General features: G+C 38.6%; 1 protein-coding gene across 15 annotated transcripts in view; it reads right to left on the bottom strand.

Annotated features, from left to right (window-relative positions):
* Positions 1 to 17858, bottom strand: part of ERC1 (ELKS/RAB6-interacting/CAST family member 1) — a 523885-nt gene that overhangs the window by 41809 nt on the left and 464218 nt on the right. For 12 of the 15 annotated variants that reach the window (XR_010022659.1, XM_063087326.1, XM_063087318.1 and 9 more), the window contains one exon: positions 9245 to 9433. Coding sequence is in view for 11 of the 15 variants with exons in the window: in XM_063087326.1 (XP_062943396.1) it covers positions 9245 to 9433 (189 nt within the window). In the remaining 4 variants the exon portion in view is untranslated. Of the gene's footprint in view, positions 1 to 9244; positions 9434 to 13975; positions 13994 to 17858 lie in introns of those variants that run through there. The other 3 variants (XM_063087419.1, XM_063087401.1, XM_063087410.1) reach the window with 2 other exon arrangements.

The following is a 17858-nucleotide window of genomic DNA, read 5'->3' as shown; positions in this document are numbered from 1 at the left end:
AGGTCCCAAGGTAACCAGGTGAACTGAATTCAAGGATGATGAGGCCATTGGAGAAGAGACAGGACACACTTCTGGCAGAGCACAGGAGGAAGAGGTGGCAGCCATAAAAGTGGGTAGGAAGAAAACAAGTACAATGTAAAAAAAGTATTTAAGTCAGAATATGGGCCATTGACAGATTAGAATCCCTTGGAGCCCCAGACACAAGGGAGTCCACACCCACTATCCAACCCTTTAACTGGCCTCCACTGAGAGTTTGTTGGAAAGACTAGGTGCAGAACAGGAGACCTAGGAGAGTTCTCCCTCTATGGTGCAGATGTATGGACCTTGCCAAAGTTGAGGGTAGAGCAGGAGTACTAGAGAAACCTATCCATGTGCTAGGCTCTGCATGAGCACAGGTGGTGACTGGCTGCCATGAGAGGAGAGACACACAAGACTCACCTGCACCCTGGACTCTTCTTTTAGATGAAGCAAAACCATGTTCCAGGAAACCCTCAGTGCCTAGAGCCTAACTCTGCTTCAACAGGAAGAACTGTGTGCTGGTGGGGGTAGGGCAGGAAACCCTCTGGCCCCTGTTCCTAGACAATGATTGGCTACCACCAGAGAATGAGTAGAAAAACTACCCTATCTCTTGCACTGGCACTAGGCAAAAGCAAACTGTCACAAGGAAAGAGACAGTAAGTCAACCAGGCCCTTAAATTATGAACTGATTCAAAGCAGAAGTCTGCTGCTACTGGGTAAGGGGCAGGAAATCAGCATAAGGTCTAGCCCTGCCCTGAATAATAGGGAGACGTTGTCTGTCACTAGAGGTGGACAGGGACACTGAGACTGAGGCTGCAGCAGGAGAGTGAAGACACCATTCCTGCCCCCACCATGAGTCTTGCATTGAGTGCCAAGAGCAGTGTGTCACTTGGAGAAGGGCAAGAGCATCAGGAGAGAGCTCTCTGTGGTGCAGTCAGGCAGGACCTGCTGAAAGCTGAGAGCAAAGCAGGAATACAGAAAATATGGCACTCTAGAACTCACACTAAGCAATCCACCACTGGAACATTTAAAGCCTGCGGTGCAATGAGGATGACTGACTCAGACCCAGCTCAGTTTCCAATCCTTGATTCTGGCCCCAATGCCAATGGCCTGACAGAAGAGGATGCCTATTTCCAGACATAAACATTATTTACCTCAGTTTCTCCTTTTCTTTTACATATAATATTAAACAATTAATATAAAATTATGAGACATGTAAAAGAAAAAGTGAACTTAAAGACAGAGCAATAGAAATTATCCAGACTAATAACAGGAATCTCCAAACATACAAAAAAGGTGGAAAACAAAACAAAACAAAACAAAACAGAATAGACAACTACGAGATGTGGGACAATATCAAATGATCTAACAAATATATAACTGTAGTTAAAAAAGGAGAAGAGAGAAAGTGGCAAAAGACATACTTAAAGAGATAATGGTCAAGAATTTTCCAAAATTAATGAAAGATAACAAAACATGAATCCAAGGGCCTAAGAGAATCCCAGATAGGATAAATATAAAGACAAACACAACTCAACACATTATTGTCAAATGGTTGAAAACCAAACATAAAGAGAAAATCTAGAAAGTGGCCAGAAAAAAAAGAAACATGGCATAGCAAAAAACAAAACTGTATGAACATAGCAGACTTCAGCAGAAACTATGCAAACCAAAAGAAAATGGAATGGTATCTTTAAAGTGTTAAAAGAAAAACCCTGTCAACCAAGAATTCTATACCCAGAGAAAAATATCTTTCAAAAAGAAGGTATATCAGTTTGCTAGGACTGCCATCACAAAATACCACAGACTGGGAGGCTTAAACAACAGAAATATATTTTCTCACAGTTCTGGAGGTTAGAAGCCCAAGATCAAGTGTTGGGAAGTTTCATTTCTTCTGAGGCCTCTCTCCTTGGCTTACAGATGGCCACCTTCTCACTGTGCCCTCACATGGTATTTTCTCTGTGCACATGTGACCCTGGTGTGTCTCTATGTCCTAATCTCTTTTTCTTATAAGGACACCAGTTAGACTGGAATAGGGTCCACCCTAACAGCCTCATTTTAACTTAATTACTTCTTTAAGGCCCTGTCTCCAAATATTGTCACATTCTGGGGGTTAGAGTGTCAACAAATGAATTTGGGGGGCACCAATTCAGCATATATCACTCTACCCTCTGGATACCAAAGTTCATGTCCTTCTCACATGCAAAATATATTCATCCCCATCCCAAAGTTCAAAAGTCTTAACCCATCTGGCATCAACTCATCTAAATATCAATCAATCAAGTGTGGTGAGACTCAAGGTATGATTCACCCTGAGGCAAAATGATTCACCTCCAGCTGTGAACCTGAGACTAGTCAAGCTATCTGGTTCCAAAGTATAATGATGGGATGGCACAAGATAGGCATTCTCATTCCAAAAGGGAGAAATTGGAAAGAAAAAAGGGGTCATGAGTCCCATGCAAGTCCAAGACCTAACAGGGCAAATTCCATTAGATTTTAAGCCTCAGGAATAATCCTCTTTGGTTTGATGTTTTACCCTCAAAGCCCACCAGGGTGGAGGCCCTGCCTTCCAGACCCACAGGAGTGGTAGCCTTGGCATGGTGATGGCCCTGCCCCCTGGAATCAAAGAGGACATGGCCTTGCCCTAAAACCTGTGCTTTCTGGACCTGTAGTGACAGTGGCAGCTCTGCTGATCTCTGAATTGCCTTCAGGGTCATTCTTTCCTTTCCTTTAAAGGACAACACACAGCCAAATAGCTTTATTATCCAATCCTGTAGAATCCTAGAAGTCTTCTATCATTTTGTCCTATCTCTGCCTCCTTTAGTCCAAACTGGCAGAATTTTTGTAGGTATAACATCATCTACATTCCTGGCTTCTGCTCAGATGGCTGATTATCCTTGAGTAATCAATCTCTTTATGGAAAGAACATCCAGCTAACCCTTGGTGTTCTCTCCAGAACACGCTCTCTTACTCTTTGCAATATGTAGGCTGAGAAATTTCCAAATCTTCAAGTTCTACTTCCTTTTTGCTTAACAACTCCTTCAATTTATCTCTTTCCTCTCATATTTTATAATAAGCAGTAAGAAGAAATCAGGCTTCACCCTTCAATGCTTTGACTAGATACCTCCTCAGCTAAATAACCAAGTTCATCACTCATAAATTCTACCTTCCCAAAACACTACGACACCATTCAGCTGAGTTCTTTGCCCTTAGAACAAGGATTGCTGTTCCTTCCAGTGTGTGAACATCTTCCTCATCTCTATCTGATGCCTCCCCAGGAGCACCTTTAACGTTCACATGTAATGAGCAATAATCCGTTTTATCTATCATGCACCTCAAAACTCTTCCAATCTCCACCCATTAACGAGTTCCAAAGTCACTTCCATATTTTCAGGTACTTGTTACACCAGCACCCCACTTCTTGGTAACCATATCTGAGTTAGTTTGTTAATGCAGCCATAACAAAAGACCACAGACTGGGTGACTTAAACAACAGAAATGTATTTCTCACAGTTCTGGAGGCAAGAAGTCCAAGATCAAGGTGTCAGCAGGTTCGTTTCTTCCGAGGCCTCTCTCCTCAGCTTACAGATGACCACTTTCCCTTTGAGCCCTCATTTGGTATTTTCTTTATGTTTGTATGTCCTGGTGTGTCTCTTATAAGGACACCAATCAGAATGGATTAGGGCCCATCCTAACAATCTTATTTTAACCTAATTACCTTTTTAAAGACCTTATCTCCAAATACAGTCACATTCTGAGGTACTCAGGTTTAGGGCTTAAACATACGAGTTTTTTGGGAGGGGTACTGGGGGCACAAATCATCCCATAACAGGTGATAAAAAGACATTTCTTTAGGCAAATAAGACATGGAATTCATTGCCAGGAGACTTATACTACAAGACATTTAAAAGGAAGTTCTTTAGGCAGAAGGAATGTGATAACAGATGGGGATTTAGACATATACAAATAAGACATATAGTTGAAATGGTAAACATATGAGTCAATACACAAGATATTACTTTCTAATTCTTAACCTCTATAAAAGATAACTGATTAAAACAGACAAATTGGACTTCATGAAAATTTAAAAATTTTGTGTACCAAAAGACACTATTAACAGAGGAAGAAGGCAAGCCACAGGATGGGAGAAAATATTTGCAATCCCCTTACATGAAGTACACAGAGAAGTCAAAATCAGAGAGAGAGAAGACAGAATGGTGGCTGGGGGGACGGGAGAATGGGGCACTGCTGTTTGCCAGGTACGGCGTTTCAGTCTCAGAAGATGAAAAGAGTTATGAAAATGGTTGGGGGTGATGGCTGCACAGCACTATGAGTGTATTTAATAATACTGAACTGTACTCTTAAAAACGGTTAAGATGGTAAATTTTGTGTTATGTGTATTTTATCACAACAAAAAAATGAAAATAAAAAAAGATAACCGATTGAAGCAAAAAATAGTAACAATGAACTGTGGGGTTTATAATATACGGAGGAACAAAATGTATGCCAAATATAGCATAAGTTTAGGACAAAGGAAATAGAAGCATACTACTGAAAGACTTCCATACCACACCTGAAATGGCACACTATTTCTTCAAGGCAGACTATGATAAGTTAAAGCTGTACACTGTAAACCACAGCACAACCACTTAAAGGGCTTGGGACCGTAGAGCTTACAAGCCACCCGCGGAAATCAAACAGTCATAAAAAATACTCAATTAATTAAAAAGGAAGCAGTGAAAGAAGGAAAAAGGGACAAACAGATGAAACAGATAACAAACAGCAAGATGACAGACTTAACTCAACTATATCAATAACTGCACCAAGTGCAGATGGTCTAAACACTTCAGTTATGAGACAGAGAATGACTGGACATATGCTTTCTGCAAGAACCCCGCTGTAAATATAAAGACCCAGCTTAAAAAGCAAATGTATGAAAAAATCACACACACACACTCATCTAATGAGAGCTGGATGAGTTACATTAATATCAGACAAAGCTGACTTCAGAGCATGGAATATTACTGGCTTTGAATAGGGACATTACATAATGTTAGAGTCAAAATTCATGAAGAAATGTACAGTAATATGCTTCAATTAAAAAATAAATAAATTCTTTAAAAAATTAACAAAGAAGACACAACAATCCTTCATGTGTATGTACTCAATAACAGAGCTTCAATATACATAAAGTAAAAACTGTTACGGTAAGAAAATAAACAAATCCCCAAGTTTAGTTGGTATGGTAGCTTTCTTCTAAGAGGGTAGAGGAAACAAAAAAAAAACCAATTCAGAGAAATCTTCACATGGAAGGTTATATTTTTAGGCTCCTATAGGCCAGGGAGTTGCAGATTATGCGTTCAAGACTCTGAGTGGAGTCTGCCTGGTTTCTGACATCAACAGTCATACTATCCAAGCTCTTCAGTGGTACTGAGGAAACTATCTTGAGTCACCAAATAAATAATCAGTTAAGCATTCCCTACATGCATTGTACTGTGCACTACAGACATATAAGACAAGGTTCTGGCAGTGAAGAAACTTGTAAACTAGTTGGAGAAATAAGAATAACAAATATGAAATACAAAATGATAAACTGTGCCCAACTCACTAGAATTAATTCACTCATTTAAATTACTGAGCCAGTACCAAGTACCTGTTGTGGTGCTAATTCTAAGATGAAAATGATTTGTTTCCTACCTTCAACGGGCAGATAACTTACAATACAGATTTGAAAGCAAGTAAATGTAACCTGTAACATTTACTTGTTTTCACATCTGTAGAGAGGCCCTAAGGAGGGAGTGGCACATTCTGCCTGGGGTTTCAGGAAAGAATACCTAGAAGAAATGATGTCTGAGCTGAGTTTGTTAAGATTCCTATTTAGGTGTTCCTCAGGGAGGCAAGGTAGAGAAGGACAGAAGGATCACTGTGAGCAAAAGGACTCATCAAACAATGCAGTCCTTTTAAAAAACTTAAGTTGGGGCTGGCCGGTTAGCTCAGTTGGGTAGAGGTCGTGCTGATAACACCAAGGTCTGGGGTTCAATTCCCATACCAGCCAGCCATCAAATAAATAAATAAACAAATAAATAAATAAATAAAAACAAGATGAAAACCAAAAATGAAACTCTATAAGTTGTTTCGGTATGCTCAAGGATAGGTGAGAGGAGGTATGCACTTAGGAGTCCAAATGAAAGAAAGCCTTGTATGGTATGAAGGAGAATGGACTTTATCCTGTCTGCCTGCCTTCCTTTTCCTCTGTGTCTCTTACTCATTCAGCAGATATTTACTGAGCAGCTACTATATGCTAGGCATTGTTCCTGGTACAGAGGATACAGCATCGAAGAAATAGACAAGGCTCTTGTCCTGTCGTCATGGGATGCAGGGGAGAACATGGTGGCAGTGAAATGCACGGGAGACACAGAGATGAATAATACGAATGTCAGAAGCAGAAGGCTCTACATCACAAAAACAGAAGTGTAAATAAAACACACACACACAAAATAAACCGATATGAGTACCTAGTAGTGACTCATGGGAAGGTACTTCAAAAAGTTCATAGAAAAATAGAATTAAAAGATAATACGAATCTTCCCATGAACTTTTTGAAGTTCCTTTGTATCTTATGTAAACCTCAATCACAATACTTTCACAGGCAAGTCATTTTGCATAGTTAGATAGCCTGCATTATTCCCTTAAATTCTTATTTGAGGTGAGGAGGCAGAAAATTGGTCGGTTTCTCCACCAATCATTAGCAACTATGGAGAAGCTTATAGAAGGTGGTGTCAGTATTTCTTTACAGATGACCTAAGTGCCCTGTTCCCCTGCTTCCCAGGGAATACAGCGGAAGATACAATTCCACATGCCTCAAACGGTAACTTCAGTAACTGAAATACATTCTCCATCAAGGGGAAACATGACAATGTTAACAGAATTCATGTGTGTGAGCAAAATCATTTCGATGAAGGCAGTAGCTTGACTGTAACTATGTGTAAAGGCAAGTCTGTTAATGAATTCCTGGTTTCATTCACTCAAAACTTACAGAGAAATTCTCAGTTTGGGATTTTCTATCTTGATTTTTCTATCTTGGTCTCACCCTGAAGATATTTTTCTTTCTCCTTTGAAAGACTGAGTTAAGTATACCCAGGCATATTTACAATATAGGTTGAGCGAAAATACTTTTTCCATTTCAAAGACAAGCTGTTTTACAAAGGAATAATTTAATACCAGTTAAACTTTGATATAGCACTATGTTAGAACTTTAAGAAGCACTGTTTTTCTGCAAATTTTTGAAGCAGAAATCTCTAAAATGAACTAGCCATGTGCCCTGTTTCCAGTGGGCTTTCAGGTGTATTTTTACTATATGGTTATTAATATCAAAAAGAGCTATTAGGAATTTAGTTTAATGCTGTCCTTTAAATTCCACCCCCCTGACACCTTTCAAGAAAAGAAAAGAAATTAAAATCTGTGGCAACATGCTAAATTTGCGAAGTAGAGCTTACCTTTTCACATCTAATAAATGAGGTATCTTAGATAACTAGTTAGGCTGTGAAAGAGGTCTATTACTAGGTAATATCCACATCACGGGGAAGTGGGTACAGTGCTAACGCTCTCCAGTTTGCATTTCTTCACTTCTGGGTTGTCACTGCTGTCTTTAACATCATACCACAGGAGGTTTTGTATTTAATATAATTTTCCTTCACACACTATGAGTAAACAATGTTTAACAAATAGGAGGTATGTAGCTGGAAACTGAGTTTGGCTTCAAAATTCTGATGAAGAGATTTAGTAAAATTACCACACCTGCACATTTCTTTAGTCTTTTGGCTGGTATGATTATAGTCTATAAGGGGTAAGGAATATCACTGATCTCTACTTGTAAACTAAGAAGCAAAGGAGCTTTGAATTAATGTTTTAAAAATTTCTCTATTCTATTTCTCAGCGTTCATCCAATTTTTCCTTCCTTCATTTTCCATGTCTGCTCTCTATCCATATCCTCATCCTGCTTTCTCTTTGTTTCTTTTATTCATGATTTTTATCTTCAGGCTAGCCTTATCATCTCTTTATTTAACAAAAATCACAACATACAAGAAAGAGAATCATTGGTTTTTTTATAGGCAACAGTAAGCAGAAACGTAGCATAGGGGCTGCTACAGACTAACCTAACCCCCAATGTGGATGCTATGAGGAGGTGGGGGCCTTTGGGAGGTGATTAGGTCAAGAGGTCAGCAGTCTGCCAAAAAGGGCCCTTCACCAGAACACAACCACGCTGGCACCCTGATCTGGGATTTCCAGCCTTCAGAACTGTGAGAAATAAATTTTTGTTGTTTATAAGCCACCCAGTCTATGGTACTCTCTTATAGCAACCTGAATTAACTAAGACATGGAGTTAAACTAAACTAATTCATCTAAAGGTTCTTTCACTTAAAATCTTAAGAGTATGTTGTAACCCATAGTTCCCTAGAGACAACTGAAGATTCATGCCACTAACTTGTCCAAAAATCCCTTATTCAAACATCCTTCAGTCCAACTTGTCTTCAGTAGCCGTCAGTCCTGTGTAATAACCTACGGCATGTCAACAGATTGTCCTTAACCTTAACCTTCTCCCTTCTAAATCAGCCCTTTCTGATACTTGAGCAAGTTACACTGAGAAAAGAATCAAGTGGCACTTCCTTTAAAAGGTAATTCCAAATATCTGCTGAAGACCATTTGTTGCTAAGAACCTTCAATCTAAGAGGAGAACGGCGGTTACCATGGGCTGGGGCGGGGGTAGGGATGGGGAGATGTTAGGGAAAGGGAACAAAATTTCAGTTAGACAGGAATAAGTTCAAGAGATCTACAGGAATAAGTCAACATGCTGACTGTAGTTAATAGCAATTTTTAAGATAATGCATTGCTAAGAGAGATTTTAAGTGCTCTCATCACAAAAAAATGAAGAGTATGTGATGTACTGTGTATGTTAATTAGCTCGATTTGGCCATTCCACAATGTACACATATTTCAAAACAACATATTGTACATGATAAATATATACATTTTTTACTTGTCAATTTAATTTAAAAAACAAAAAATAAATTAGAAATCAATAAAAAATTGGTATCTGAAAATCTCTCTCCCCAAAAGAATCTTGAATCTGAATACTGATTTCCCCATTGTGTAGGTAGCTCCCAGTGTGTCAACCTAAATAGCAGCTGAATTTTAATAGGCTCTTGTCAAAGCTCGAGAAACTCACCTGTTCCTGGGTCATCTTCTGCAGCTCATTCTCCCAAGCTGCCTGGTCATCGTCCAAGTTATAGGAAGCTGGTGGAGTGAGTCCACGAAGGATCAGGGGGTCTCGATCATGGCAGAGGGCTGTCAGGTGTCCAATATACAACTTTAATTTGCTTCTATTTTGGTCAAGTTCTAAGAGGGGCTGGATGATCTGAGATGAAAAAAATAAGGAAAGTCAAGGTCAATCTGAAATGAGAAGCTCAAATATTCTTTATGTCTCTCAAGCCAAAGAAAACTGACCAAAGACTACACGTCTTCTACTCACTATTGAAACCTTCAGGATTATAAAAAGAAACAGTTCCACGTACTGTTGCACATTTACACTGTCACACCCAACCACCATTCTGGGAGATGCGGAGGGAATGTTGGCTTCATATTTCAACACCAGATTGAGAGTTCTGTATTTAGGCAGCAGATCAAGCACAGGACTAGCTTGTTTTTACAAAGATGATAGTCCTGATACAGAAAGACCCCGGTTACCTTCCAATTTTTCTTTTCACTTATTCATGAGTAGGTTTCAAAAAATTGCTAGTGAAAATTGCTCATCTGAAAGCCTGGATGTTTTCTTCCACCTCCTGGAATGGAAGAAAAACTCTGTCTCTGGACAAGGTGCATGTTTTTCTTGGCCAAGAGATGTGATGAGGGAACTCTAATAAATCTGTCTCATCCCGGCTGAAGCTCACCTCGCTCATTTCACAGAGGATCTACCATACTCTCTTTAAACAGTGACTGATAGGGCCGAGCCCGTGGTGCACTCGGGAGAGAGCGGCGCTGGGAGCACGGCGACGCTCCCACTGCGGGTTCGGATCCTATATAAGGATGGCTGGTGCCCTCACTGGCTGAGTGCCGGTCACGAAAAAGACAAAAAAAAAAAACAAAAAAAACCAAAAAAAACCAAAAAAAAAAACAGTGACTGATAAATCCTTCGAACCAAAGACTCTCTGAAATTCTCCTGTACTTTGGTTCTGTGTTTTTCTTAAATAACAGACCTGCTCTAATTTTTTTTCTTTTCTATTCCCTTTATCCTGGAATAACTATTCCTTTGACTCCCTTTGGAAGCATACTAAATGACCGATGACTCCTGCCCCAGAATTTCATTCGACAGCTCTCATGACAATACTCTGGCCAAGTATTTGGTAGTCGGTCGAAGCCTGCGGTGTGTAAGAAGAGTTGGGCCAGATCTCAGAGCACAGAACCCTGAAGTGTTGGAGCAGATACACAGCAGCTGTGAGAGCTGCAGAACACTGCCAAGATGCTGGCGATTCTCAAACTGTTCCCAGGGCTTATAAGCAGAGGTTTGCACCTGTTGCATGTTACCAGGCTGGCATTTTTCATTAACAGGAAACCTATGACCCACCCAACAAATAAGGAGCTCAAAAATCTCCAACTCGACAGAAACAAAGCCTGGTATTACTTTTGACAGTGTCATTGATATCTCCTCGCCCCCTCAGAGGACTGCTCTTGCTGCTTTCCTTTATTTCTTTTTAAGAATTTCTTAAATTAATAAAGTTTTAGTTTTTATTATAAAAACAATATATGCTTTACTCTGAAAAATTAGGGGGAAAAGTATAATGGAAATAATAAAGTTGCATATAGGCATTCCAACAAGAAGTAATCATTTGCAATATTTTGGTGATTTTTCTTCCAGGTTTTTTTTTATAAACGTATACAAATCAACAGTGTCATATTTCCTATTTTGCTTGACACACTGTTTATCTATTTAACATTATGTTATTAGTCCTGTTCATGACATTAGGCATTACTGGATAATATGTTTTTAAAATGGTTGCTAATAAATATAGCACATTTCCTTTGTCCTAGTACTATTTCCATGAAATAATTAAAAGAGCTAAAACTATCTTTAGCTTGCTAAAAAGATCAGAGTTTTTGTTTTAGGCCCACGTAGTATAATGTAACACATAAGTTGAAGCCTGGCTAGACAAATCAGAGAAAGCAAATCAATTTAGCATTATTTTTATTTTTTTAAACACACATACACAATTCTATCAGCATAAAGGTAAAACACTAAAGTGCTGCTATGGAAGGCTCTTGGGCTCCACAAGAGACCCCTAATGAGCAGGCTACTGGTACCAGTTCTGAGCTGGAACTTCCTACCTAAGACAGCCGTATCAATACAGCCGGTCACAGAAGGAAGAGAATGCTTCCATCGAGCAGAGGACGTGGAGTGGGAAAGTGGAAGAGTTTTACACAAAGAACACAAACCTCTCAAAAAGAACTGACCACAAATGCATATTCACTGTATGAAATTTAAAAAGAATTCCAAAGTGCAGCCTTTAAAGGCAATATTCCTTTAAATGCATATACACTTTGCAAGTCAATGACAAAACTGTCTAGTCACAGTGGTTCTATCACATCCCTCCTGACTCCAAGTAATGCATCCCCATTTCATTTCCTATTTTTTATTATTTTTAAAGCTTGGTCTTCTCTATCTTCTTTCATAGACACATTGATAAAAATCACTTTTGGGATTTTCACTAGGTTTGCTCAATTTATTCCCATTTCCTTAGAGTGCGTGCGTGCGCGTGTGTGTGTGTGTGTGTGTGTGTGTGTGTGTAGCTGCCATCACAAAAATGCCACATAATAGGGCACGTGTATTACTGAAAAATTTATTCCAAAATAAATAAAAGAAAAAAACAAAACAAACAAAAAACCCCCCCAAAATGCCACATTTTAGCTACCAGGCTGAAAAAGCATCTTAGGTAACTACCATATTGGATGGGAAAACTGGCATAAAAGAGTATGACCACAGAGGAAGGGGACAATGTGATAGGTCAAATTCCTCATGGTAAAATGGATACTAATTCTCTACAACAATCATGACGGAGGATGTTGACTTTTTAGGTTTTTGTTCTTCATTTAAAATGAATTTCATTTAAATGCATTTCATGCTGATGTGCTAATGGATTAAATAAACATGATGTTATTTTTGCACTCTGACATTTTTCAAAGTCCTATTAAAAACTTTAAAAACAATGAAATTTGAATTTTTTTTTCCAGGATAAAAATTCATTCTGTGCAATGGCCAGGTCATCTGTCCCTTCTTCCCCTGTCAAAGGCAAATGCCTCTTTAAAAAAATTTAAACTATACAGCATACTACGTGAAAGTATATAAAACTGCCTAGCTAGCTTAGTACCCAATCTATCTATAAAAAAATTACTTTGGCCTCTCTGGAACACATGAACCATGTTCATCACGTGGGAAATGCCCTTATCTCTTCCTTTTCCCCCTATCTAATTTGAGCAGGCCACTTAGAAAAGAAATTGTGTTTCCCACAAAGTAGAACTGCTACTGTCTAATCTCAAGAGGGAAGAGAGACATTTGCCAAGTAGAAAAAGGATGCCTTACAGGGTCCATAAGTTATGTCTTTTGTCCACCTTCAACCTCAGTACACTGGCAAGAAGTCCTTCCGAAAATGATCAGAAAGGTGGTCAAGCCAAATTGGTTCTATAGCTAAGCAGAACTATAGTTACATATCTTTTTTTGTACCAGGAAAAAAGAAGTTTAAAAATGAACTTGCCAAAATAACCTTTGCTTGTACAAAATATAATGACAAAACAACAATATTCCCCCAATCCTACATTTACCAAGTTGTTAAGGAAAATAATTTAAATTATAAAGAGGGATGATAATTTTTGGTTAAAGTACTAAGAGCTTTGTTTCTCCTTAAGGATTTATTTGTTTATATATTAGATTCTCAAATAGGTTTCAGAGGCCAGCATTTGATGACATATGGTGACAGAGGACCAGCGATCTTCTAAAGGTGTTTATTTTAACCTCATCTCCACTTAAGTAAGGTTGGATGACTAATGGTCTTTTAGAAGACAGATGAATTGTTCCTGTATTGTTCGACAGACAGTAACCAAAGATTCTACAGGATTCCATTTCTGCAATTCATTTATCTATGAGATCTAAACACACTTTCTTAGACCATTTGACTTCAATACCAGGATGGAATGTGCAGAGTGACAGGTCTGCCCAATCAGCCAATTAGATGGCCTGCTTCTCTTTCCCCACTCCACTGTTTCTGTGTCAGATATTTACTCCAAGTATACAACACATTTTAGGAACTCGATTTAAGAGGTATGGCATATCTTCATCATAAAGACCAGATGAATAGGCACTGAATATTATTTGGGACTTAAGATATTAGCTTTTGGGCTATCTTGTTGTTTGGAAGGTACCTTTTTTTAAAGCTAACATTTATTGATCACTTACTGTGTTCACTATGGTTCTTCTGGGGCTAGCTTACTGTCTTGAATTGGCTACAAAATATTTTTGTTCCTCTTTTTACCTGCTGAAGTCTTCAGAGGCAGGTTCAACCGTCCATATATTAACCCCATAAATGCTAGTGGTAGTTTTGATTTCTTGCTGGGCTACCACTACACCACTGTCTCTCAACGTAGAGTACATTAGGAAAGTTCCATAACTAACAGACTAAATTCCCAGAAGACATTACTGTCTTAATGGCATTCTTGTCCAGAGGCCCCAGCAGAGAGCTAACCTTTGAAAAAAGGAGGTAAGGGAATAAAGTTCATTAATCTCACCTCGAAGTCTTTTTTTCCTTAATAACTAAGTTTATCGTCTTGATCAATAATGTACTTCAGGATCAGGGAGATAAAGGATAGTGCATTAAGCCTCTTCACAAAGGTGTGGAGCAACGTGTTATGTTCTCATTTAAATGCAGCTATTCTGTGAAAGAACAGAGTTCTCTAAAAAAGACAGTCAAACCCTGTAACATATTTGTTACACTGATCAGACACTGCATATCAAAGCACAATTATTGAAACTAAAAAAAAAAAAAAAAAAATCATATAATTCGGTTAACAAGCATTTAGTGAATGCCTTTGTGCCATGCCATACCCAGTTTTAGCAGACAGGAATATTAAGAATAAGATGTAGTCCTACTCTACATTTAAAAAAAAAAAAAAAAATCATGGGCCGTCCGGTTAGTTCGGTTGGTTAGGGCATGGTGTTTTAACACCAAGATCAAGGATTCAGCTCTCCATACTGCCCAGCTCCCAGGGGAAAAAAAAAAAATCAAAAAACAATATATCTAAAGTATTGGGTGTGTATAAGAATTAAAATGTATAAACTCATTATCTATCATTGTTTTTAACTTTAATTTTGAACTTTACTTCAGGGAAACCCTTAAATTGCTAAATAAATCCCTTTGCTTTGATTTTAGGCTTAGTCTGACCTAGTTTTCAAATATATGGTTATGAAATTCAAGTTTTTTCTTCTTTTTTTTTTTTTGTCTTTTTCGTGTCCGGCGCTCGCACCGGCCATTCCTATATAGGATCCGAACCCGCGGCGGGAGCGTCGCCGCTCTCCCAGCGCCGCACTTTCCCTAGTGCGCCACGGGCTCGGCCTAAGTTTTTTATTCTTAATGGCCTCTGAGATGTAACTTTGTAAATAATTAGCCTTCCCAGCTGAAGCACAAACAGAAGGATAATCAATGAATTCCCTAAATATTTTTGGTGTCATGGCCCTCACTCATCTTTAATCCTCACAAACAGAAAAATATACACATTCTAGAATAGCCCTCGCTTCATACTTTTCCTGAAAGAAATACACGGGACAAAAGCATGCCTAGGAGGTCTGCACCTAGGATAGTTTATAAGATACACCTATATCCCATCAAAAAATAAACCTTATTGTTGGCACTGCGAAATCTGGAAAGTTCCAGCAGCTTTAGACTGAGTTTGTGCTTAGCTGGGGGACCACATACAGTCATTGGAAAAAAAAAGTCTAACACAGCTGCCTTTTTTTTAGGGATAAGTCAATAAACCTCAGGTTTATTAAAATTTATTAAAATTTCAGGAAAAAATTAAAAAATAACCTAGTTAAAGGCAAGAAACTCCAGAAGTCCAAATCCTAATCTTTACTTCAAAATTATTTTTCATGTGTATCTGACTCCCTCAAAGAGGTTTTATAGACCTTCTTACATTTACCTCCCAAAACAAAAATAAAAAATGATGACAAAAATAAACAAAAACTCCAGGATAATGTTACCCATACTATAAATATTTACTAAGTACTTAGAACATTAGTTCTATACTAAGCAGGACCTTTTCTTAGCACCCCTCATAAATGACCTACTATTATTACTTGTATAATTAACAAAGTATCTGGACCAGGTTATCACTTAGGCTCGATAACTTTCTTTTTTTTTTTTTTTTTTTCGTGACCGGCGCTCAGCCAGGGAGTGCACCGGTCATTCTTATATAGGATCCGAACCCGTGGCGGGAGCGTCGCCGCGCTGCTAGCACAGCACTCTACCGAGTGTGCCACGGGCTCAGCCCCTCGATAACTTTCTCATTCCATTTATCTATATGGTGGGTTAATGAGAGGAATAGTAAACACTCAGTTACCACTAGAGTTCAGTTCCAGGGACCAGCAAGTCACTTATATGAATAAACGTTAATCAGAAATCTTACTATGAATAGAAATATCTGGTTCTAGGAAAAGTGGGAGTGGGGGAAGGGAGGAATTGGTAAAGGGCCATGAAAATTGATTATATTGTATAATGCTGAATACACTAATTATTCTGATTTGAGCATCACATATTACGCACAGGTACTGATACTCAACTCTATACCCCACACAGGTATGTTTCAATTAAAAATATTAAATTAAAAAAAGAAAAGAAACATCTGGTTCTAAAAGTAGAAACTCTTTCCAAAGGTTTCAAATTTAGAGGGCTTTATGGTTTGGTTAAAGTGTGCGTGCCTACGAAAACTGCAAAGGATACAGGTTTTGAGATATAAAGAAACATGGAATCATTTTTTAAAATAACAACTGATCTTTTCTTAGTCTTACAGCTCAGAAATCTGTTGCCAATTTTTCTTTAAGGATGCATTACTACTCCAGCAAAACAAAACAAAACAACCCCTATTTCTTGACTCAGATATGGAGAGAAAACATTCTGTCCCCAAAGCTATAAGGAGATAGGAAACAGGGTTTAGAATAAAATGAACCTTGAAATCTCGGGCTGGCCTGTTAGCTCAGTTGATTAGAGTGCCACATTGTAACACCAAGGTCAAGGGTTCAGATCCCCTCATGGACCAAAACGCAAAGCAAACAAACAAACAAAAAGAGATCTCAACCACAGGGCTGCTAGTTGCATTCTTCCTATTCAATTGTCATTCAGTTTAAATCTATTCTACCTTATGCATTATAATAAATGCTATTTGAATTAAATCTAAGGGATTGAGCTGAGTGTTAGGGTAAGAAATCTCTTTCTGAGCATATCTATATATCTATTCATGTGCTTATGAGGATGTTAGGGCTATAGGCATCTCAAGTACTTGCTTCAATATTTGGAAACTTGTAAGATACACGAAAATAAGGTCATTTACCAAGGTGGGCTAACACTTATGTACATATCGAGATGGCGTGGATAAAGGGGCATTAAGTGGAGAGAATGCTGCTACAAGGCACTGTGTGAAGCTATTACAAGCTAACCAATCAAGGGTACATGTCACAATGCTCCTGAAGGGATGGTCGTATGAAAGACAATGAGATAACTCTAATCAAGAAATCAAGAAAGCCGCCTGCTCTGCTGGATTCAGAAACACTAGGAGCAGAAATGTGCTCCAAAATTCTTCCTTTCTTAGCTTAAATAAGGCTTACATTATTGGAAATTCTTCTTCCTTTACTAGCTTAAATATTAGCTTTATTTAAGTTAATAAAGAAGAGAAAGCATTTTTAATGCAGTTATTGTGGAAAGGCAAGCCTAATTCATTTATTGTGTTTAATGAAAAATGGAGGGGCTAAATATTAGTATATACATATCTGAGTGACTTCCCCACTAACAGTAAAGTTCCAGGGCTACATAATTATGAATGAGAAATTAGGGGGAAAAATCAAGGCAAAGGGAAAAAAAACATAACGCAAAAGAGGGAGAAGAGAGGTTCACACTTTTTGAGCTGGCAACCCAAATGAGGACTGATGCCAGATTTAAAAGGAAAAACTAGGTAGGTAGTTGGCCACAGGCGAAAATGGTGGCCTTCAGCTCCCTGCATGCCTGTGTACACATTCAAGTGCTGAAACTGGTAACTCGCACTTCATTGTGACCCTTGGAGGTCTGGTGGCTACGGCACTTCTGCTATAATTGTTAGCGGCAGTCAGGTACAACAGCACTTCCTGGCATTATTACATGTCTGTTAGACAGAGGGATTTGAAAAACAGCAATATGCTTGTTGCCTGCTGGGCAAAACACAACTTTGACAACCTTATCATAACATTTCAGTTTTTTCTTTCTCTAATTACCAGTTGCACTGGGAGTGGAGGAGAAAGGCAAGTGGGACCGCCCATGGTAAACAAAAGGAACCTCCGGACCCTGACAGTATCGCAATAAACAAGGAATGGCACAGCACAGGATATGAATCTAGATTACAAGGAACACAGCCATTGGCTCCTCACAGTCTATGGGACTACAAAGAAGAAAGAGCCAAGTGTGATTATCTAGTAACTATGCGATTTGGTAGCTTATCTGTACAAAGGCTCCTGAACAGAAAGACCAGTCTCTGGAAGAAACTCTTCAGTGAGCAGC

Source organism: Cynocephalus volans, chromosome 1 (assembly GCF_027409185.1).
Source record: "Cynocephalus volans isolate mCynVol1 chromosome 1, mCynVol1.pri, whole genome shotgun sequence".
In the NCBI taxonomy this organism is placed as follows: Eukaryota; Metazoa; Chordata; class Mammalia; order Dermoptera; family Cynocephalidae; genus Cynocephalus; species Cynocephalus volans.
This window is presented reverse-complemented; position numbering and strand designations above follow the sequence as displayed.